General features: G+C 34.8%; 1 protein-coding gene across 1 annotated transcript; it reads left to right on the plus strand.

Moving 5' to 3' along the window:
- The first annotated feature begins 15,207 nt into the window (after positions 1-15,207).
- LOC121247407 (TIR-only protein-like) lies at positions 15,208-15,945 on the plus strand. Its single transcript, XM_041145761.1, has 2 exons — positions 15,208-15,743; positions 15,888-15,945. Exons 1-2 carry the CDS (start codon positions 15,208-15,210, stop codon positions 15,943-15,945), a joined length of 594 nt encoding a protein of 197 aa, XP_041001695.1.
- The last annotated feature ends 9,339 nt before the right edge of the window (positions 15,946-25,284 follow it).

The raw sequence follows: 25,284 nt of genomic DNA on the forward strand, positions 1-25,284 counted from the left end.
ATGGCAGATGAATTTACTACCTTAGTTTCACATGGTACTTGGAAACTGGTCCCTAAGTCCTCTGCTTCCAATTTAATTGGCTGTAAATGGGTGTTTCGGATTAAGCGTCATCCTGATGGTATAGTGGATCGGTTAAAGGCACGTCTTGTCGCTAAAGGATTCAATCAGCGTCCGGGTGTCGATTACTCGAAGACCATCAGTCCCATTATAAAATTGACTACCATTCGACTTATTCTATCACTGGCGTTGTCCAACAATTGGCTAATCAAGCAAATTGACGTAAATAACGCATTCCTTCATGGTCAGTTAACTGAGCAAATGTTTATGCAGCAACTTGCGGGCTTCATTGATCAAACTCATCCTCATCATGTTTGTTCTCTTCAGAAATCCATTTATGGTTTTAAGAAGGTGCCTAAGGCCTGGTACAATGCACTGCGTTCTGGTCTTCTTGAGCTGGGTTTCTTTAATTCGAAGTCTGATAGCTCCTTGTTTATCTTCAATAGAGATGGGATTATGTTCTATGTGTTGGTGTATGTTGATGATTTAATCCTCACCGAAAATAACAATCAGTTCTTGTAGCGTGTTGTCAAGTCTTTAGGTGATAAGTTTTCACTGAAGGAACTAAGTGATCTGCATTACTTTCTCGAGGTAGAAGTCATTCCGGTTCAGCAAGGATTATTTCTTTCTCAAAACCGTTATGTTCATGATCTTCTTAGCAGATTGAAGATGGCTGGGGCTAAGGAAGTTCAAACACCTATGTCTATGTTTGCTAAGCTCATGCTTGATGATGGTTCTACTAGCTGTGATGCTACTGAATACCAACGCGCTATTGGCTCTCTTCAATACCTCTCACTCACTCGCCCAAATCTCGGTTTCGTAGTCAATCGTCTTGCCCAGTTCATGCACAAACTGACCGTCACGCACTGGCAACATGTTAAACGGCTCTTACGTTACATCAAACAGACCATTCACTTTGGTCTCTTATTGCATCGTCAAACAAACCCAGTGCTTAGAGGCTTCTCAGATGCTAATTGGGGTGGTGATCTTGATGATTGAAAGTCTACTACGGCTTATATAATTTTTTTGGGCAATAATCCTATCAGTTGGCGCACTCGAAAACAAAAGGCTTTGGCTCGCTCCTCCACGGAAGCTGAATATCATGCACTCGCCACTGCAGCATCGGATATTACTTGGATACAGTCCCTTCTTGATGAACTTGGTCTCACGTTACGTGAACCACCACTTCTACTCTGTGATGACGTTGGTGCAACCCAACTTAATCTCAATCCTGTTATGCATTCTAGGATGAAACACATTGCCATCGATCTCCACTTTGTCCGTGACTTTGTTCGTCGTGGTAAATTACATGTTGCTCATGTTCGCACGAATGACCAGCTCACCGATTTTTTGACAAAGCCTCTCGCTCGATCTCGCTTCAACTTGTTACGTGAAAAAATTAATGTTGCTGATGGAACGTCCATTTTAAGAGGCCGTATAAAGGAATCCACATAAATCACGCGATTTCCTCTCTGTCAATATTTTTGTATAGCAACTCTATTTCTTGGCTGTATATTCCGTAAATAGCCGTTGTCTCATTAATGGATGTATATTCCTTAAATAGCCACATTCTTATATTTTATAAAGATGTCTTATAATGCAGAATAATATGAGAGAGATTTTCACCAAATTACTTGCGTAATCCTTATAATGCTTTCCCAAAATTGGTTCATGCTCAAATTCAAGTCCAAGAGTTTTGAGCACTCTGCTAATTGGGCATTAATCCACTCAAGTTCCCTAGTACTGGAGGGATGTTTCCTGAGAATTGATTGACTGAAACATCCAATATAGTGAGCTTGGTCAAATTTCCTACTTCCAGAGCTATGCTGTCAGATAGATGATTATCATCAAGTTCCAGAACTACGAGCTTTGTCAAGTTTCCTATAGAAGTTGGGATTGACCCTGTAAGATTGTTTTGTTGCAAATTCAGCTGAATTAGAGAACTAAGCATTCCTATTCCTTGTGGTATAGATACATTTATCTGATTCCCACCCAAATAAAGGTGTTGAAGACTGGTCAGCAGACACATTTCAGACTGAATATTTCCAGAGAAATGATTAAGACACATGTCTAGATGAGTGAGTTTTGAAAGATTTCTGAGATGGGAAGGAATAGTTCCATAAAGGGAGTTGTTGGAAAGCTCAAGGCGGGTAAGATTCAGAAAGGACGAGAAGCTGAGATGTTGAAGTGTACCTCTCAAACCAGTGTTTGTGATGTTTATATGCATGACAGTTCCAGCCTCGTCGCATGTGATTCCAACCCACTTGCAGGGGGATTAGAAGAAAGAAAGTTGGAAGATGAAGTAAAATTCCGGGGAGGAAGACTAGTCCAGGAAGGAAGGAGCATTTGAGTTGACTTGTCAAGGCTATTTTTTCATGTTAGAAAAGCCTCTGCTTGTTCTTTTCCTGGAGTCGCAGACGCAGAATCTAGTGCAGAAGCAACTCGAGAAAAAAAGATCTAGATGATGAGGATGGTGTGGGTTGAAGACGACGAGAACTTGAACGGAATAAGCAGGTTAGAAAGCGGTTGTTTAAGCTGTAAAACTGACATGATTTTGGCTCGGGTGCACTCAGATTAATTGGTTTGCTGAAGTACAAGTGATGAAAAGACTTGATGTTGCATATGGGGTACTTGGATACAAAACATACAAAATATCTTCTTAAGACCAACAAAGATCAACAAGATCAACTTAAAAATGAGGTTTGGATAGTGAGTTAAGATGAAATGAGTTGAGATAAAATTGAAATTTGTTGAATAAAATATTGTTAGAATATTATATTTTAATATTATTATTGTTTTGAGATTTGAAAAAAGATGAATTGTTTATTATATTTTATGTGAAAATTTAAAAAAATTATAATAATAAGATGAAATAAAATGTAATTTGAATCCAAACATAGCCTAAGCCGAGGATGACTTTCCAAACACTAGAGGTCTCACTCGTACTTGTGAAAACGAGAAAAACCGGCCCCTCTCATCATGAAACGTTTCCGACCATTCGTGTACCTTGACCAAAGACTAAGCTAGAAATTTAATTTAGAGGGCTCAGGTATATGTAAAAATTTGTATAAAAAGTACGAAAAAACTCTTGTATATAATAAAAAATACATGTTTTTTAAGTACAATTTTGAATACAAAAAATAAAATAAAATATAAACAGTTATGTTAATTGAGCTCGTTGGTATTTCATTGAGTAACATTTATCAATTATGATATACGTGTTAAATCTTTTAAACAATTTCTAATTAATTCACATTTAAAAGAATAAAATATTAAGCAATGAAGTTTAATGTAATAAAATAAGTTAGGTGCAACAAATATTGAGGTACTGGTGCAAGAAAATATAAAGCGAAAGGGTACTACGGTCCGCAATGCAGCGACACTTGTTTTTAATTTTTATGTTTTTTAGAATACTTGTTTTTAAAATTTTGTAGGTAAAAGTTTGGAAAAACTCTTGCTGCAGTTGCCTGGTGCAATCGCGGGGCAAACGGCTCTGACGTGGGCAAAATAAAAACGCACCATTTAACATAACCTCTCTGCATTTCCCCAGATCCCTCCCTCCTTCCATTTCCCTCCGTCTGTGTTTCTCTCCCTTGATTTCTCTCCCTCGAAGACGAATTCCATTTTCCTCCCTCTCTGTGTTTCTCTCCCTAGAAGACGAAGATCTCTCTCCATTTCCCTTCCATTTTCCTCCCTCTCTGTGTTTCGCTCCCTCGAAGACGAAGACCTTCCATTTCACTGAGTCCTCTCTCCATTTTCCTTCCATTTCCCTCCCTCTTTGTGTTTCTCTCCCTCGAAGACAAAATGGAAGAGAAATAACCCTAACCAAGCCCCTTTCCCTTCATCCCGAAACCTTAATCCTAGAAAAAGGTGATCAAGGAAATAGACAATCAGTCGCCCCAGTGATCGTAAAGTTCCAATCGTCTCTTCAAACACGCTTCAAACAAGTATCAATTCCCTTCAACTATTAAGTTTCCCAAGAAAATCCCCTAATTTTCTTGGAGATTTTGTATGTGGGGATTTTATTCAAAATATTGTCAGTGTGATTGAAACTTTGATTTACTGAGAAACTGTACATTCATTTGAGTACAGAGCTAATGCTTTGCCAACCTTCATAGTGGCCATCCTCGCACTCATGTGCGCCAAGGCCTTCTTCTCCGAAAATTTCAACCACCCCTTGACCACTGCCCATGTCGAGTTCCATCTCTCTCACTTCAAAGCTTACCTTTTCTTAATTTCAAGCTTTAATAAATTTTTTTAGATCCATGATTCACTTTAATTCTATTCTTTTGGTTCGTAGATGTTGAACATTAATTGGTTTAAAAAAGCAATGAAACGGTAACGACAAGGTAATTGCTTCATTTTTTTCCTGATTTCTGCGTGTGTTTTCTTGACGCATATGTATATGAGTCATTTATGAATCGTGTTGGAAATTTGTGTGAAAGGCGCCTCAAACATTTAAGGGGGATTTGTGGGATTGGATTCTTTTTTACTTTTTTTTGGTTAATTGGTAAATAAAACTTTAAAAACCGCCCTTTGTGTTTATGTTCTTCACTATATCCAACAAAGATAATGGGTAGACTCTTTAGATATATTTGTTTTTATCTTAAACAAAATTCTCAAACGTTTGGATACCAATAATATGAGCTTGAGTTCCAAAATTTCCTGAGCTGTTGAACTGGAGCACCATTGGACTAAAAGCCTGTAGGCCAATTGGTTGTTTTAGTGTTCCATTGGATACTTTTATCCCTAGAACAAGATCAAGCTAGCAACTTTAGGTTTGTGGCATTCTTGCTCAACATTTTCCTATCAACATTTGGATAGAACTTATTGATTACTTCAACCTTTTTCATTTCATTTAGCATCAAAACTACCCTGCTCCCCCTGTCCCAACATAAATAAATATTACAAATGATGCCTGAATATGATGGAAAGGTTATATTCAGTTCTTCATTTCTCCCTTCCCCCCACCTTATTCATTGCATTATCATCCACTGCTTATCTTTGTGAACTATTGATTGCAGGTGTTTGGTTATGTGGTGTCACCTTATATGTGATGCTAGTTGGGGCTTATCCATTTGAAGATCCTGATGACCCCGAAAAAATTCAGAAAAACAATTGTGGTAATTATGAGGCATAAACTTTTCAACCTTCCCTCTGCCCTTGTCTTCTTTTCGATCCCTCCTCTGATAAATGTAGCACCATTATGCAGGTTTGCTTTTTCTATTTTGGTGGTCTAATTTGAATGCTATGGCTTATGGTGACAGATTCTTAGTGTCTACTATTCAGTTACGATTATGTTCGAGTTTCGCTTGAATGTAGACATCTTCTTCTGCCAAACTTTTGAAAAGAGGGAAATTGAGCTCTGTAAGAGAGCGGATGTGATCGGGAAGAGAGAATCGGTGCTTCTTAAGAGAGAAGTTGTCCTAAGGCGTTCATGCATACTAGCCCAAGTGTATTGGGATTTTGTAGTTCTCCTTTGTTGTTACTTAGTGAAATGGTAGTGGTTTTATGTTACATCTTAGTATGAATTTGTAGTTTTAAGTGTTATAAGTTAGTTTAGTGAGTGCAATGTAATAGTTGGCCATTTGAGGTTTGTTAATATTTTTAGCTTGCTCATTTTGTTGGCATTTAGTTGGTTAACAGCCTGAGATAGTAAAGACAAATTTGTATAATTAAAATGTTTGTAGAATCAACTTCCAAATTACTTGATCAGACTATGACAAGAATTGTCAAACCCCAATCCTCTCGAAATCTCAAAATATTTATATATATTGTTACAAAATAGATATGAAAAAGAAAAGAAAAGAAATGGAATGAAAGAAACAAATAGAGAAATAGATATGGTGTACGTGCAATATGACTTGGAATGATGCTTATCGGAATGATGCTTCTCAAAATCTCAAAATATCAAAATCAGCTTATCGGCATTTACATGTGGTGAGTTTGATGAATGCATTGAAAAAGCTCAATCCTCCCAGGGCTTGCCTATAAATTATCTGGTGGTTTGAAAAAGAGTGTAGTTAGTTGTTCAGAAAGTTATGGAGATGATAATGGAAAAACATGCAAATTCCAATCCACATCAATTTCCTAGCAAACTTAACATATCATAATGATAAGTCCATAGGTGGTGGTCTCTCTTCACAGAATATAAAATACTACAATCAAGTAACCAGGTAAAAAAAAAAAAAAAAAAAAAATGGATAGTTGACCATTTAACAATCAATACAATTTACTACTTTTCTTTTCAATCTACTACGTCTGCCAAGCTTTTTTCTTCCAAAAATAATTACAATAACTATCAGGAGTATACTCATGCCAATCTTTCTTCCAAAAATAAGTATAAAAACTATCACTTGTAAAAAATAATTATAATAACTATCAGTTGCAAGTTTTCTTCTTTCAAAAATAATTACAAAAACTATCACTTGCCAAGCTTTCTTGTTCCAAGCTTTCAACAGTGTCCTAAGTAGCACCATCTGCCTCCACAAACAATACTCATGCATCTCCTTAAATTAAGAATATTTAATGAGAAATCATATCTAATAGAGGATTTTCATGCACATACTTTTTCTTGAAGTTGGTTTTCTCTGTACAAGGAGCAGGACATGTGATTGGCCATTCATGGAAGATGCACTGAAGTTGTTGTCAAGGTTGAAGCTCCATACAATGACCACCATGATAAAAAAACATAAAATGGAATCATTTGAGAGTACCAAAACTGAGAGGGGCACAAGCTTGTGGACTGTAGATCTCTAAGCGTGAAAATGCTTCTGAAATTTGTGAATGAAAAATAATGACCACTTGCCTAAAATAGCACACAAAGTAAGTAGTTCAATAGCAAGAATTATACAAAGTCATCTATTTTCCTTTTTTCATTATAGGTAAAAGGACATATTTTACCTTACAAGTTGAAAGAATAGGGAGGAAAGAAAGTAAAGAAAGTTCACATAGCATATTGTATTGCAATTATATGCATCATAAGAAGTTTATAATAAAAACTAACTTGATGATGAACCTCACCTGAAAATTACTTGAACATCTACCTCGTGTAAAGTCCGAGATAAATAAGTTGAAGAAATCCAACTTCCGAAGGATGAGAAGAAGAGCTACTTAGGTTTAGTCAATTCACTAAAATTAGATCAAGCTAAATCTAGTCTATAATATCATGAACCCCCCCCCCCCCCCCCCCCCCAAAAAAAAAGCAAAAAAAAAAAAGAAAAAAAAAAAGAAAGAAAAAGACTCTAAGAATATATACAGTAGCCAACCAACTTAAATCAACCTTAGATAATTGTTACTTTGTTTCACAGGAGAAATCTAGCAGCTGAGAAAGCAAACATAGCTCAGAAAAAGTCACCCAAATCAATATTTTGTCTTCATTACTTCCTGATCAACAAATTAGTTTCAACCAAGGCCCAAGATCCAATATAAAAAAAAAAAATAGCAGTATTTAGATCCAAAGTTAAATATGGGCTCGCAAATTTCAATTCATGTGCCTGAGATCCCACACATCTGTAATAAGTTTTCATGGTATTCTAAATAAATGACCACCAAGTTGATTCCTGGGGGCTGGGTACAAAATTATGAATCAAAAGACCTTGTCCTATTGAGGCTGGACATGCTGACAATGGCTGATTCTCCCTCCTCTTCAGTATCGCGCACATATGCACAAAACAAGCTTCTAGAAATCTCTATTTCTTCGGCAAAAGCCCAAGCTAGCAGACCAGTACGTTTTGGCTCAAATGATGCAAAAACAATAATAGAGACACAAAGAAGGGAAAGTGAATAAAATGGATAGAAAACGGAATGGAACAAGAACGAAAACAATATCCAGTAACTAATCCTACAAAGCTACATAGAAAAGTTGGGTTTTGTCTCAAGAATACACGAAAAACAAAATACCAATAAAAGAAATAGGATTATTTGCAGCAAATTATAAAAAGAGAGAGGGTTACAAGCATCAAGGGAACTCGAAACTCAAGGAAGATGTAATTAAGGTTTAGAAAAGATGAAAGCATTTTCCTTTTCCCTAAGAAGAGGTATGAGGCCGACCAAAGTGAATATCCATTGACAAGAAGAAACAGTTGATGAAATGCAGACTGAGAAAAGAAAAAGAAAAAACTTTACCAATGGAGACCCACAGAGAAGACCCACACGAAAATATCCACGAAAATGGAGACCCATGGTCCCAGACGAATAGGATGATTCAGAAGTAATGTGGGTAGCTCAATCTCCCAGATCAGATGAGCAGGAAGTCGACGACTAGGCAACTGGGCAACCATTACACATGAAGAAGACGACACATAACCATTACACGCTATCAAAAAGGAACCCAGACGCCATACGAGCGGGAAGACGAAGACCCAGACGATGCGGATCTCTATTTCAGTGAGTTTTTCGTTTCTTTCTTTACGATTTCGTTTCTGGCGGGCTCCTTTTCCTCTTCTGCTTCTATTGTCTTTTTTTTATCTCACGTGGCGTCAACGAATGCGCACCAGTTGCCTATCACGACTGTATATAGAAGAATTGAAAAGTTTGACCTTTTTAAAATTTTGTACATAAGAGTTGGACACATTCTAAAGAATTATATAAAATAATTCTACAAATTGAAGTGGATGAGGTTTGAATAGTGAGTTGAGATGAGGTGAGTTAAGATGAAATTTGAATAAAATATTATTAGAATATTATTTTTAATATTATTATTGTTTTGAGATTTGAAAAAATTGAATTGTTTATTATATTTTATATGAAAATTAAAAAAAAATGTAATGATTAAATGAGATGTATTGAAATCAATTCTAAATCTAAACGGGGTGAATCACATTTGACAAGAAAAAAAAAAGTCCTCTCAAACAAATTATGTATAAACTTCAGAGTCTGAGTAGATATTTAGATAATGAGTTGAGATGTAAGTTGAAAGTTGAATAAAATATTATTAGAATATTATTTTTTTAATATTATTATTATTTTTGAATATGAAAAAATTGAATTGTTTATTGTATTTTATGCGAGAATTTGTGAAAGTTGTAATGATGAGATGAGATCAAATGAGTTGAGAGTGTTTCTCAATCCAAACTGAGGCTGGGCCGGTTTGGATAGTGAGATGAAATGAGATGATTTTAGATGAAAATTAAAAGTTGAATAAAATATTATTAGAATATTATTTTTTAATATTATTATTGTTTTAGAATTTGAAAAAAATAAATTATTTATCATATTTTGGACTAAGATTTGAAAAATTTGTAATGATTAGATCAGATGAGTTGAGATCAACTCTAAATCCCAACCGGCGGATCAACATTTGACAAGAAAAAAAAGTTCTCTCAAACAAATTCTTGTATAAACTTAAGAGTCTTAGTAGAATTGTCTCGTTTGGAGAATGAAATAAGATGAGAAATTTGTAAATAGTAATAAGATAGCTTGTAAATAGTAATGAGATAGTTTGAGTTTGAATATTTTTTGGATTTTGGGAAATGAGAGAGAAAATGTTGAATAAAAAATATTATAAAATTAAAATATTATTAGAATATAGTTTTATAATATTATTTTTGTTTTAGGATTTGAAAAAATTGACATATTTTTTATTTTTTATTTGAAAGTTTGGAAAAGTTGTAATGATTAATTTGAAAACATTTTTATTTAAATTATGTATAAGAATGAGATGAGATAAGATGAGATGTAAATTTTAAAATGAGATCTGTTTTCAAACAAACCCGGCCCAATATGTATCTAGCTTCTATCTTCATCAAAAAGAATCTTTGAAAAAAGTAGTAATCATTCAAGATAGGCCATGTTTGGTTACAAAATTCAGCTGAGCTTAGTCTAATTTTAAGGTGAGTCTAACATTCAAACATTCAATTCTTAAATTACTAAACTCATCTTAACTCAAAACTTCTTTACACGTGAGACTCACAACCTTTTTCAATTTCTTATAAAAAGTATTAAATTTATCTTAACATCCAAACACATTTTAAACTCAGTTTAGATGGATCCCACATAACTCTTTTAATTACTCAACTCACTACTATTTATAAAGAACTGAGGTCAATTGAGCTCAACTCAACATCCAAACACAGCGAGTTGTTTGAATTCAAAACTCACCTCAACTTATTTAATTTATCTCATCTCATTATTACAATTTTTTAAAATTTTTACACAAATTATAATAAATAATTTAATTTTTTTAAATTTAAAATAATAATAATATTAAAAATAATATTTTATTTTATTATTTACAAACAATCTAAACTCATATATGAATCAAACGACTCTGGTTGTAATGCAGCGGAGAAAAGCCAAAAGGACAGGTGGAGAGTGTTCTATTTACCCCCGTGCACCATGTTTTCAACACGCTTATGGAACAGACTTAGATTCCTTAGCTTTAATTGCCGTGATCTGGCATGGTAATGTTCGACTTAACCATGTCGGGACATTTAGGCGTTGGGATGATCATCACGAGACCGTACTCGGTGGACGCATAATTAATCTTTTTTTATGGGTAGGTGTAACTTAATTTGGAGGTTGGACGATGCTACGGTTAGGCATAATTAATCTTTTTTATTTTGTTATTTTTTTTTATATGTAAGCAGTAGCTCCCAATGGCAGGACTAGCATTATCCTTGGAGTTTATCAGTGTAAAGGTAAGGGGGTTTAATAGGGTAAGTCTTTACCATCCACTATAGCAAAAATATGGAGAGTTAGCAAACAATAAATGACTTTTAAAGAAGTGGAGCTAATGTCTTTAATCTTTATCATCACTTTCAAAGAAGGGACGTTAATTCCAAGCATGTAAAAGCTCATTTGTTTTATTCATAAAAATATTTAAAACTTTTTTTTTTTAAAAAACTATCAATTTCCAAAACAATAAAATATTAAAAAATGATATTGTAATGATATTTTATTCAACTTTAATCTCAACTCACTATCCAAACGGCACATAAGTTTGATCTATATGTCTGTATTTTAAGATTTTTGTCTAAAATTGAAGCTTTGTTTGTTTTCACAACTCCTCTCAACTCATCTCATTTCATCTCAGTTGACCTTTCTGATACCTAATTGCTTTTTCATATGATATATCCAGAAGAAAAATAATAAACACACAATACTTTTCAAAACATATTTTATAATTATGTTTTAAAATGAGGGATATTATTGAAAAATATAATATAAAAGTAACATCACTTTATAAAAATATCATCATTTTACATCATATATTGTGAAAAGTATTGTAAAATTGCAGTGCTACATCCTCGGTCTAGAGAAGAACAATTTTTTTTTCTTTATTTTTTCATTCATTTTTTAATATTCTTAATTTTTTTTTTTTAAAAAAAATCATAACATCACTAAAAAAAAATTTTGTTAATTACAAAGTAAAAAAAAAAATGAAAAAAAGAAATTATTTTTATCAGGATGACATTTTTCGTTGTAAAAAGTATAGCACATGGATCTTTACTCTATTCGGAATATTTTTGTTTGTAATTGTATTTACGAGTGATGATTGGCTAATTTATTAGGGAAAAATTCTATACTTAGGTGATTTCGGATATCCATTGCGGACGAATCACAACCTGGCATTCCAGGTCATAAATGAAACGGGATATTTCATTTAAGAGAGAAAGTTGTGAGAGAGCGTAGCCAAGCAGATAGGGAACAAAATTTTGTACAAAACGGTGCATTTCAAAATTTGTTTTCTATCTCTTCCACGTTCCTTTCTGTTTCTATTTACGAAATTCTCCCCCATCTTCGCGATCCCTAACCCTAATCTATCCTTCTCCATTTTCCGTTGCGTTCTCCTGTTCCATTCTTCTCATTCTTTCCTCCATCTCCTCTGTCATGTCGTTCTACGTAACTCCATCTCCTCCTGTGGTATTTCAGTTGTTATTATTCTTTGGATGCATATGATATTTCATTTGTTGTTCTCAGAGAAAATGAACAATCTACTAGCTAAATGTATTAAGCTTTTTGCTTTGTGTCGATGCTAATAGGCCTGCAACTCGAGCTCAAAATATTGGGTTTGTGCCCGACCCAAATACTTCTATCTGAAGTGGCAACCCGATCCGTACCAGCAATTCAAAATAAAAAGCGAGTTAAACCCGTAAGATCCGATTGACCTTAAAAAAAAAAAAAAAAAGACCCGATTGACTTAAAAAAAAAAAAAAAAAAAAGTTCTTGGCTCAAATATTTCGAGGCCACATGTGTAGCTGAAATCGTCAACTTGGTTGATGGACGGGCTCACGTAGCCATTGATTTGACTTGCAACCGCCAAGAGAACTTTACTGTTGTTGTGTTGCAAAAGAAGCCACATCTTTAGACCCACGCGCAGGGAGGGACTATTGAGACATTGCATAAGAGAACCTTATCTTGGTTGGGTGGGTGAGTGTGAGTTACGCAGTGACAGGACCATGTGAGTGGGTGTTTCAGCTTAAAAAAAAAATTTGATAAAAGTCAATGACAGATGAAGTACTACTGCACCGGTACAGTATTATTGCAGTCCAAAATGTTTGAGTGAGTTTCTTTTTTGACCGCCAACCTGTTGTTTCACTTGATTCGATGAATTCGACTTTTATCGGATAGATCAATAGCGGGTCTTGTGGACGGATCGGTTTAGGGCTTTTTATGCACAGGCCTATGCTAAAGGTTTTAATTGGATCTAGAATAATCATGAGCATGTATAGTCTTTAAATAGAGACTGTATTATAAATCTAATTAATTTTATCTTTAAATTTTTTTAAAATTATAATAATATTCTTATCAAAATGGTACTTTTTTTTATTTAATAAAAAACTTACACATACAGTCTCCAAATGAGGACTGGAAATAGGATTTCTCAATAATTATTTAGGAGATCATGTGAAATTGTTTCTATTTTCTATACATAAGTCTCGAGACATTAAACATCGAGAAACAGAGAAACGGGCCGATGGAGGTGGAGGAACGAGAGAGCAACACCCAAATTGTGTTTGAACGACTGTGATGCTTTGAATCCGATAGATTGGATATCTCGTGTGCCAAGTTATGCTGGAAAGGGTAGTGGAATGAAGAAGAACGATGACGATCATCTAGAAGAACGAAGATTTTATTCCTTGATAAGAAGAACTAATACTTTACAAAAAGTCTACTTGCACACGGCGTGGAAACCCCCGCGTACTCGTCCCTCTACGTGAAAAAATTGAAACAGCGCATTTTATGTTTAACCTAAACGACAGGTTCGTCTGGCTGGGCTTCTTCTCATCTTTTTCGTCTACCAACAAAGATGAACACATATTAGGTTCTTTTCATCTTCTTCTCATATCCTAAAGAGCAGTGCATGGTCGCATGGCTTAAAGAGCAGATTCGATGATTTTGGGTCTTCTTCTTATTTTGGGTGATTTTATTGTGTTATTTCTCAGTTTTATTTTTCTTCCTTAATGTGTGTGTAAGTTTGAATATATGAATTTTTATCTTCTTTTCGGTTTGTATTTTGGATGATTTTGTTAGGTTATTTCTTAGTTTTTTTTTTTTCTTTCTCAATGTTTGTGTAAGTTTGAATATATAAATTTTTATCTTCTTTTCCGTTTTTATTTTGGATGATTTTGTTTGGTTATTTCTAGGGGTGTAAGTTGAAACCGGTAAACCGGTTTTGAACAGGTCCAGTTCGGGACCGGTTTTTAGAATGTGAAAACCGGCCGGTTCCGGTTTTAAGATTTTTCGGACCGGACCGAACCAGACCGGACCGGTTGATAAAAAAAAATATAAAAAAATATTTATATTATTGTATATATAAGTTTTATATATTATGTATAATTATAATTTTTTATGTGAAAGTTTTATATATAATTATATATATTTATATATGAAATAATTTCTTATTATAATTTATAAATTATTACATAAAATGTTAATACTAAATCACTAAAAGTTTATAACTAATACTAATATTAAATATATAGTTTATAACTAATACTAATATATAACTTATAATAAAAGTATAAAACAATATTTTTTAAATTAGTTTTTTTTTTATAAACAAATTTATATTGACAAATTGTGAAACTTACATTTAAAAAAAATCGAAAAACCGGACCGGACCGGACCGGAAACCGGTAAAACCAGAAGTACCGGTTTAGGAGGGTAACCGGTGCGCAATCGGTTTTGAAAAATACAAAATCGGTACATACCGGTTCGGTCCTATATTTTATCCAAAATCGGACCGGACCGGACCGGTTACACCCCTAATTATTTCTTAGTTTTTTTTTTCTTTCTCAATGTGTGTGTAAGTTTGAATATATAAATTTTTATGATCTTTTCGGTTTTTTTTTTGGATGATTTTGTTAGGTTATTTCTTAGTTTTCTTGTCTCCACTCTCCACCGCTCAAAATATGGAAAGAGAGTGGAAGTGCGACAAATGATCACGTCAGCCGATTCCGTAAAAAGGTCTTTAACTACAAAAGGTAATTGTCCAAACTCGTATCTGGGGAACCTTATCAATTCTATAAATACTCAGTCTTATCCCACTCATATATTTCATTTCAGAAACCAACCACTACCGCCAACACCTGTCCAACCTCGTCCTTGCTGCGCCTCCACAAACCACCAGCCACAAGTTGCCGTTAACGCCTCCGTCGCTGCACCTGGACGGAACGAGAGAAAAGGAGGCAACCCACGGCTCAGTCTCACGTCCAACGCAGCAGCAGCCGAACGGAAGCCACCCCCGTGCTGAGATTTCCCCCTGCACGACGGAAGGCACTAGCCATTGCCCAGCTCCAGGTGAAACCGTAAGCCACCTCAAAAAAAAAAAAAAAAAAAAATACCCCCACATCCCACGGTTTCCGTGAATCAGTTACTCTCCACGCACGTCCAACGGTGTCAGCCACCACGTCGCAGTCGCCTCCGCCGTACAACGTCAAGATCCTCCACAAATCCGCCCTACGCCACCGTCGCCCAGCCATGGAAAATCACCAAATGTAACACTCTGTTCTGTTTCTCCGAAAACAGAGGACTCCCACAACTTGAACCCGCCACCACCACATCTCGGGGGAGCCACCGCAAGCTGCCAGCCCCCACCCCGACCCCGCCACCTGCACAGAAAGTGCCGCCGGGGGTGGGGTTTAAGAGTAATGTAATATTACTCTTACATAACTGCTGCTTAGGCTATTGATGTAATTAAGAGTAATGCTAATCACAGGAAAAGTAGCGGTTATAGTAGCCACGTCGCGGTTACAAGCTTTCATGCCCAAGTCCTTTGCTCGTCCTTACTGCGGGCCGAACCGTGTCCAAACAGTAGCAGTACCCCCGCACGACGTGTTCATAAGCCACCGAGGTCCCGATACCAGAAGAAACTTTGCTGGTTTACTCCACGACCGCCTTCTCATGCGGGGGCATAGGCCTTTCATCGACTACCGAAACTTGAAAGCTGGTGACAAATTGTCCGAAAAGATTGATACCGCCGTTCGAGATTGTAAAGTCGGTGTCCTAGTGTTCTTGCCAAGATATTGTGAGTCCTCCTATTGTCTCCATGAAATGGCTCTGCTAATGGAGTACGAGAAAAGAGTTATACCCATCTTTTATAATGTCAAACCGTCCCAGCTTCGGGTTGGAGACAACGTATCCTATGGACCTTGTGTTTCAGAGAAAGAGCTTGAGAGATTGAGCAGAACACTTGAAGAAGCTAAAAATATCGTTGGACTTAGCTTTGATTCATCAAGAGGGCCCCTTTCTATCCTTTCCCCCTTTATCTTATTTTCAATGACTGAACAAATATTTCATATATTTTGTTAATATTGGTTCGTTGTAGAGAATGTCTCTAATAGTGTTCCATCTTTTTTGTTTATTTTTTTTTTTTCGGTTTTCAGATATTGGCCAGAGTTCCTAAAAAGTGCTTCTGATGCAATCATAGAGCAGCTCGGCTAGAGCTCCTGAAAGTGTTTCAATAATCTCATATGGTAGGTACTTTTGGCCACAACTCGAGTTTCTGACTGTATATCTCTATTCCGGACCTTCTCCCAGCCCCTACAATGGTTTTTTTTATTTTTTTCAGTTGAGCAATTTTTTGAATGTAGTTGGGGGGATTGAACCCCAACCTTAGACCCCGTAGTCACTAAGTACCAGGATATCCCTAAGAGCCGTTAGTGATGCCATTAGGCCCATGTAAGGGCCATTGGCTCTCCCAGCCAGCAAACAATCAAACATACAAGACATGGTACACGAGCCGCGATAGAGATACAGAAAGGAGACCAGATGTGAAAAGGTAAAAGTTGGATTATTGTTCACGCACTTTTGACTGCACTGCGTCCGATGTCCTTGCAGAAGTCCATGTCTGAACATTTGTAGATGCACACCCATCCACCCGCTTACCCACGTTTGTAATGCGTATTTTATTATCTTTCTTATGTAAACCTATCGTTTAATATCGCATGCATGATGATGAGAAAGTGATATAATAAAAAAGATAATGAATACTTTTTTTATAATATTATTTTTATTTTAAAATTTAAAAAAGTTAAATTATTTATTATATATATATATTTTAAATAACATATATTTTATTTAAAAATTTTAATAATTAAATAGACGGATGGATGAATTGAAATGATTTTACTATCCAAATCAGATTAAGAGAAACTTCTATTCTAATAATGTTATAAACTTATACATCTATAAATATACCGCCTTATTTTTGTTTTTTTTTTTTTTCTTTTTTCTCTCAACAAGCATTCATTATACCGCCTTTCTCACGTGTGCTTTTCACGCGTATCGCTTTAATTTGTTGCCTAGAGACATTTTTCTCTCTCTATAGCGCACAGTACTTTTACTCAACATATCAATTATCATATCAACGTGTGATAACCTATTTTAATCATGCTCATTTCAGTATATGCCACGGCCAGCTGCTTGCGTTGGAGATACACATTACGTGCGCAGTACCTAAAATTAACGTCGGGCGATATTGTAACTTCAGATTTGAATTATGTATCTAAGTTGGATCATAGTGATCGATGACGTGTTGAATCGTTTTCTGGATTTTCAAAATTAAGATTGCGTTTGAATATTGAAATAAATTGAGTTGAATTAAACTGAGTTGATAAAATATTATTAGAATATTATTTATTATTATTATTATTATTATTTTAAGATTTGAAAAAATTAAATTATTTATTATATTTTATGTTAAAATTTAAAAAATTTATAATAATAAATTGGAATGAATTGTGATGAATTATATTTTTAAATAAAATTTAAGAATTTATTACGTAGTCCTTCGTATACGTACCGAGCAGTAATCATGAGATCACGACATGAATGTGATGTCGGTCCAGACAACGGAGAAAAGGCAAAAAGCAGCTTTTGACATGCAGCACATTAATTTCTCTGTGCTGCATGTCCTGCTTTTGGAGTTTCGCAAGTCTGTCCTACGTGTCAAGAGCTGCTTTTTTTTTTTTTATCATTTTACACGTCATTTTTTTTTAATTTCATTTTAATCTCCTTATCAAATATATAATGTACAGATAAAAAATAAAAGAAATTAATTAATTTAAAAAAAAAATTTAAAAAAAAAATTATATAATGTGTAGTAACTCTGAGTAATAAACTCTTTACTTATTACTTGACAAAAAATAAAATTAATTTTTTTATATAAATTTTATATTTATTTATTTTTTTAAAAATAATTATACGATATTCATACCAAAAATTATTACTTCTCATCTATATATAATGATATCACTTCTCAAACAACTAACCACCCAAGACCCAATAAAATATTATACTTCCAAAACATGACCATGATCTTCTTGCACCAACCAATTAATTCCGTTCAGTAAAAATTAAGATCGACAACCAATTAATATAATATATAAGTGTAAAAGGTCATGGACGCTACTGTCGTCATCTGTACGCATCACGAAGCATTTAACGATAACAATCACGGTCCAGATGACGTCAGTTTCTTTCCGTCTTTTAGGAAAAAACTATTTTAGCAAAAGTCCTTTTATGTTCCAAATGATTTGCATGGGAATCTTCTTAGCAACGCGTGCATGGCAATGGCGAGTTTCAATAGTTATAAGTAATGGGTTGTGATCTTTTATAAAGTACCATTTCATTCTATATATAGAATATTATTTAGTTTTGAAATGATATCACTTCCAAAACATGGCCATGATCTTCCTGCGCCAACCCCAACCAATTAATTCCGTTCAGTAAAAATTAAGATCGACAACCAATTAATATAATATATAAGTGTTTTGAACTAATGAATTGGGACCGCTTGCCTCCTGTTGCAACATTAATAACATACATCGATCTCATCTTATAAAATCCAATGGCTACAGTTGCCGGTTGGAAAGTTAAATTCCTTAATTTTATCCATTTTCTTTTCCTTCACTCTGCTATTCATTTTGTTCAAACCTCTCACAGAATGCAGTGTAATGGAAAGGGACATATGAAAGATAGGAACTATGACAGTGAGCTACCACTTGATAACAATGAGATGAATTGATATAAGTAAAATGCTAAAGCCACCGTTCTTATACACCGTTTTTCAATCCTGTTTGACGTGTGCACGCCACTTGGCATTTATTTATTTATTTTTTTCATTTGCTTCCCGCGTTTGACCATTTCATCTATGCCCATGAGTTATGACCATGCCTTCATCTCTACACCAATTTCATTTTCTCCAAACCAATGGCCCCTCTGCGACCGTCACATTCCGACCGGCACAAGAGACCCATTTTCGCTATTGGGATCTCCTTCACCCAACCTCAAATTCAGCGCTGTGTTTTAATACTTAAAGACAAAGATACAGAACCAACGTCCATTCTATATTAATATCTATAACTATATATATATATATATATATTAAAAAATAATGTTTTAATACTTAACTATTGACTTTGTGAATTATATAATTGTTACTATATCATTTTCCTTAATAAAATAAAATAAAATAAAAGGCCTACAAAATCTGCTTAGTTTTGTATGGATGTTAGTGAAAAATCTTAAATATAATCTAACCACATGCAGTACGGCTCTTCCCGTGATCATAAAAACTTTCCACTGTGTTGTATTGAAAAATGATAATTACAGTATATAAGTGCCATTTAATCACTTTAAAAAAATAAATAATTAAATACGAGATTTATATAAAAATAAATTAATTTTTTTAATAATGAATATTACTCTTTTTTAAAGCGATTGTACAACGCTTATGCATTCTACAACTGTATGTAATATTATTCTGATAATTTTAATTAGCATATCTATTGGGATTGGTAAATGATTCGTTTTTTTTTTCTGAGTATATTGTAGTGATTATAATATAAATATATACTTTTTGAAGAAATATGTAGTGATTATGTTTGAATGTAAAATGTTGAAAAGTATTTTTTCTAAATAGAATTGAGATGGAGGTTTTTTTTTTTTTGTGTGTGTGTGTCAAAGCGTAGATCTCACCTTAAATATATGTTTAATTAATAATCTGTTTAACATTCTTACAAAATTATTATTTCAATATTTTTTTAAAATGCGGAGATTCAGGTGGCGGCCGGCCATCACAGGCCACCTTGTGGCCCTGTGGGTTGGAATCACGTACGTGCGATAGGCTGGAAGCCGGGACAACATAAATCATTCAATCATAAAGAGATCAAAAGCAACCAAGCATCTTTAAAACGAGTATTTAATTATGCAGCTAACCATACATCGATAGGACGCATGACGTTTAATAATTACTCGTACTCAGGTACTGACTTGGATAAGTGAGATGCAAGTATGATAAAAATAGTGATTAACATTTATATATTTTCATAAGATCAAGGCCATAAAAACTAAATCTGAATGTCTTGTGTTACAATTACAGTAATGCCGTATATCATGTTTTACTGTTCACAACGATCAGCAATTTCTTTTTTCAACTTTTATCTATGTTATTAATTTTTCATTTGAAGAAACATGTAGATGACCTGCTCATCACCCGGAGTAGCACCCCAAAAGCCAACGACACATAGATGCGTTGGTTTTATGTTTCCTCTTAAAATGCCCAAAACAAGCAGGCGGTGGCCTGGCGTCACATGTATGATGTATATAATATGCTGAAATGAACATTCGAATAGGAGAAAAATTATTTACAACAGTAAATTATGTAATCATCGCATAATCATTTTAAAATATAAGATCAACGTAAAAAAAAATTAATTTTTTAATAATAAACTTTATTTTATTTATATAATCCCACGTGGAAAGTCCCATTTTCTCCAAATAATCAAATAGGATACAGAACAGTACGTACACACGATCCCATGCATATATGATACCTCGAAATAGCCAAATGAAAAATCACATATCTACCTAGCCAAACGAAAAAACAAAACGCAAGACTTGCGGCATATTATATATATATATATATATATATATACTTGTTAAGAAAAAAAATAAAAATAATCATGTCATATAGTATGCATGCGATGTATATATATATATAGTGCATTGCTGTTAAATAGAAGAATTAAATTAATTTAATAATAATAAAAAGGTATATAACTGGTCATGTGGATTAAGCTGGCATCACGCAAAGAATCTACAGGGAAAATAATGAAACTCAAGTTTGATTGGTAGCTATGTTTTCTCTGTAGTAAGTATTGGCCTTCTGGGCCGAACACAATTACTAGTATATATGATCTACATGAGTTTATTCCAGAGGGAATAATATTGCTAGTTTGAATTAATTGAGGTTAAAGCTAAGGTTTTGGGACATTTGGTCAACAGGAAGTCTGGGTTAATTGCATCATGCAGACTAGGGCTGTGCATATAATCCGATAACTCGTTGAATCCGTTCAAAATAATTCGACCCGACCCGACTTTTATCGGGTGCCATCTTTTCGGATCTCCAACCTGATTAAGTAACGGGTCTGCGTTTTGGGTGTCAACCCGTCCGACTATAAAAGAATTTCTTACCTTCAGTACTTCACAAACCCTAGCCTCCCAAATTGGGATGAGAACCCTGCCTCCCATCTCCAATTGGCCGATCAATTCGTAAGCGAGGTTGCTTTCATTGGATGAGGCGTCTGCATAGGAGACCACGCGCAGAGCTTATTCGGGTCGCAAGATACAAGTAGGACTGTAAGAGTAGGGTCTTGGTACGACGCCGCCTAGCTTGCTTCTTCTCCATCTAGTGAACGACATTGCCCAGCTTGCTTCTTCTTCATTCCTCGACAATTACTATGCTTATCTTCACTACCATGGAGGGTCATAACAGTACAGGTTTTGCAGGCGAGCAAGGAGCATGGGATTGGAGAGTAGGAAGAAGATAGAAGTGGGTTGAATATGGTTTTGAAGAGTTGGTAATAATTTCTTTCGTGCAGTACCATCACAATTTAAAACCTAAGAAAAGATTGCATTTTGATATTTTTTTGAAAGGGACCCATTTTGAAAAGGCTTATGATAACTTTTCTCATCAACCCACTTGGGTACCTGAATGAGTTTCTTTGTTTTTATTTTACTGTATATTTATTGTATGTAGAAGATTATTTGAGAGTAATTTGTTTATTTACTCTTGTAATTACAGTTTGTAACTTTGTTATAATGTTTATGGCTGTGATAAGAGCCAGGGCCACCACTGTGCCGCTCATCCTAGCCTACACCTCGGATGAGTTTGAGTTTTACCTCGCCGACTTAAGAGTCGAAACTCCTATTGACCTTAGAAAAAGGAAATGACCTAGCCCAAGCCGCCGCATCAAAAATGAAAATCCCTCACGTCACAGCCACACTTCTGAAAATCCCTCGAGTGTTTTTTTTTTTAGGGTCGGGTCATACGGTTTGACCTGATTTCATTTTGTTCGGGTGGGTTTGGCGCCATAAACAACATTATTTGGGTCGGGTCGGGCCTAAACCCGGCTGCACCAGGTCGGGTTGCAGGCCTAATGCAGACACCAGCTCAATTTTAAGGAGAGAACCGCTTCTAAGTGGTCAGTCCGCTTTTCTCCAAATAACAGCCCTCCACTCACTTGCTGCCACCCTAGAAATTTCAGCAAAATCAATCTACACTCGTTCACATGGGAGATTGGTAGAAAGCCACCCAACAAAGAAGATCTCAGTCCCTTCCTCTCTCTCTCTCATAACTTATTTCCTAGAGAATTTCAAAGACCCCACTTACATATATAACGCCTGCAGATATACATCCATAGATTGAGTTCAAGATCACAAATCTCTCTCCCCATATTTGGGTTCTAAAAATACACTATAGCTAATAAAGATTGTGTTTTGTTGACAAAGAACATCAATTGTGGCTACTATAAGGAGGTTACCTTCAGATTTTGGAGCCTTCACAGAGTAGGCTGCTAAATCCTCTTCAGCTGGGGGTCGCACCGCCCTGTATGAGCTCTCCCTTGGTTTCAATGCCAGACCTACCGTTGTAGGAACCGGCACCGGACCCACCTCTGGAATGTGGTCCACTGCGCCCTCCAAGCAAATCAATTATGGCCTTTCTTCCACGAAGATGGGCATGGTGGGCTTGCGCGACCTATTTGTTGCCACACCTGCCTCATCTTTCCACCACCACCACCACCACCACCGGAATGACCCCATCATGTTCGATCCTCATTCCATCAACGGCTCCAACCTCGCCACTGCACTTGGAATGGGCGTCGGGTTCGGCATCATCCCTCTCCTCACTGCTACTCCTTGCCTCGCGCCATCGAACATCGATGTCGATGATAAGAACAATATGCTGAGTAGTAGGAATAGGAATGGTGGAGGAATTCAGCTTTGGCAAAATAATTAACATGGACATTATTTCAAGAAACCCACGATTCTTGATCATAGTGTTTCTGGAAATCTAGTGGAACAAAAAAAATACAAACCTTATTAGGGAAAACTAGAGTGGGTGCGAAATAGAAAGGAGAGGTTCCTTGCAGTGCATCCACAAGATTATTGTGGTAGACAGCCTATGTGTTAGTACATTATTGGTGGGCTATTATTTAGATAAAATAAGTCCAACTAGTCTGCATGATTTCTCTTTTAAGGAAGTATTTTTAAATCAGTTCGTAATTTTTTTTTTTTTTTAAAAAGAAAGAGTTTAAAAGGATTTAAAAAATATTTTAAAAAATACACATGAAAATAAAAAAAAGTCAAATGACAATATTTTATGCCTTTAAAAGGAGCAAACTCAACAGATATGATAATTGATATGTTGAGTAAAAGTACCGTGCGCTAGAGACGGGAAAATGTAGATAGGCAACTAATCAAAGCGATACACATGACAAGCACACGTGAAGGAAGGCTGTATATTTATAACATTATCAGAAGAGGAATCGTATATATCAGTTATTATTTATTCTTGCACTTTAAATTCATAATTTTTTTAATAGGATATAAAATAGTGAATAAGGACTAATGAGAAATTTTTCTCATTAGAATAGAAGTTTTTCTTAACCTAATCTGGATAGTAAAATCATTTCAATTCATGTCATCCAATCATTATAATTTTTCTAAACTTCCAAATAAAATAGAATAAACAATTCAATTTTTTCAAATTTCAAAAGAAAAATAATATTAAAAAGAAAAAATCTATTCATCCATTTTCTCATATAATTTTCTCATCATCTCATGATGTGACATTAAATGATAGGTTCTAAAAGTATTCATCTGAATTTCAGACCGGATATCAGAGTATACCCAACCCGAAATTAGGATTTCAAGCCCAGGCAGGGTTCTAGACCGGGTACACCCGGGTTATGACCCGGTTCGAAACCCAGATGAATCCGGAGTTTTACAACCCATAAATCTAAGTTTCGGGCTGTAATTGTTTTTTTTTTTTTTTTTTTTTAACAAAGGCTATATTATTAATTTTTTTTTTAAGGAAAAGGATAATGCTGGAAAGCATTTTTTTTAAAATCTATAAGCCCATATTCTATTACAATTTTTCAAGAAAAAAATTTGAAATTTTTTTTTTATATATAAAACAACTAATTATCTTTTTAACTAAATGCATCTAAAAACAAGAAATTCAATATTTATCATATAAAATGCATGCAATATATAATGCAACTCCCTACTACATATTACATTATTTGATATTTTATACATTATATTACAAAACACAAAATTACAAGCCATGATTGATCTTCATCAGTTTAATTAGGAAGAGCTTCTGGAATACTTGGTGTCAGATCTCCTTCACTGCTCCCCTTGCACGTCGAGCTTCTATTACAATTCCAAAACACGTCGAGCTTCTAGAAACCAGAGGCATGCCATGGCATCCCCTTGCACATTAATATATATAAAGCAAAAGACATGAAAATCAATAAAATAAATAGCTTGTAACCCCACGACATCCCACAAACTGGTTTTAATTGGCCTAGACATGCATGCATACCTCAAAAATACCTGCTCAATGCATGGTGACATTTAATTGGGAGCTTCATGACAATAAATTGGTTTTCAATTAGTAGAAGGGATATTGATTCTAGGCATGTTACCAGTTATTTTTAAATTAGCAACAGCACAAGAGTTACACTATCACTTTTTGCATATTGCATCAACTTTTTTAAGCATCAGAAGAAAAGGTTGATTTCACTTTTTGAATTACACTATCACTTTTTTTTTTTTTTTTGGGATAAGTAATCGAAGATTTTCAGTATAAGCTAACTTGAGGATAGAATAAGATCATATTGGAAGAAGATTTTCATTATTACATATAGAGTTTGATAGTAGCACACCATGGATATCATAACAAATTAACCCAAAAGACAAAGATAATATTTAACCAAAAAGAACCCATAGGAATAAAAGCTAAACCTACCCACAATGCACTGCCATTGACTCTTCCATCAAAAGTCTCAGTCCTCTGCTATAGACCCAAATGAAAAACAAAAAAAGCCTAAAAAAGCTAAGTTATCCATCTGTATGAATGGGATTGAGTGGACCCTAGGTAAACTACTCTCAGTAATTGATTGTTTCAACAATTACTGAGATGAAGCCTAACAAGAGCTTCCATTGCAGCAACTATATCAAGGACCCCAATAGAACTTCTGGTCAATAGCCTTTTCACCATTTGAGTACAGTTTCACAAATTCAATGAGAATGCAAGAAATTAGACTTGAAAAATGCAAATGTTTACCTTTAACGCCCAAAGAAGAGTTCTTTAAATCTTGGATTTTCTGAAGTCTTTCAATTGCCTCGCCCAAAACCCACTTTTAAACCCACCAAACTCAAACTTAATATAAATTTCTGAAACTAAAAATTTCACTGAAAACTAAAAGG

The sequence above is a fragment of the Juglans microcarpa x Juglans regia genome, chromosome 1S, assembly GCF_004785595.1.
Source record: "Juglans microcarpa x Juglans regia isolate MS1-56 chromosome 1S, Jm3101_v1.0, whole genome shotgun sequence".
NCBI classification, from domain to species: domain Eukaryota; kingdom Viridiplantae; phylum Streptophyta; class Magnoliopsida; order Fagales; family Juglandaceae; genus Juglans; species Juglans microcarpa x Juglans regia.

Excerpts from the sequence above, each read along its gene's own strand:
- LOC121247407 (XM_041145761.1), top strand. The coding sequence starts at position 15,208 with ATGCTAATCACAGGAAAAGTAGCGGTTATAGTAGCCACGTCGCGGTTA. Across the intron at positions 15,744-15,887 it reads AGCTTTGATTCATCAAGAGG|ATATTGGCCAGAGTTCCTAA; the intron begins GCCCCTTTCTAT and ends TTCGGTTTTCAG.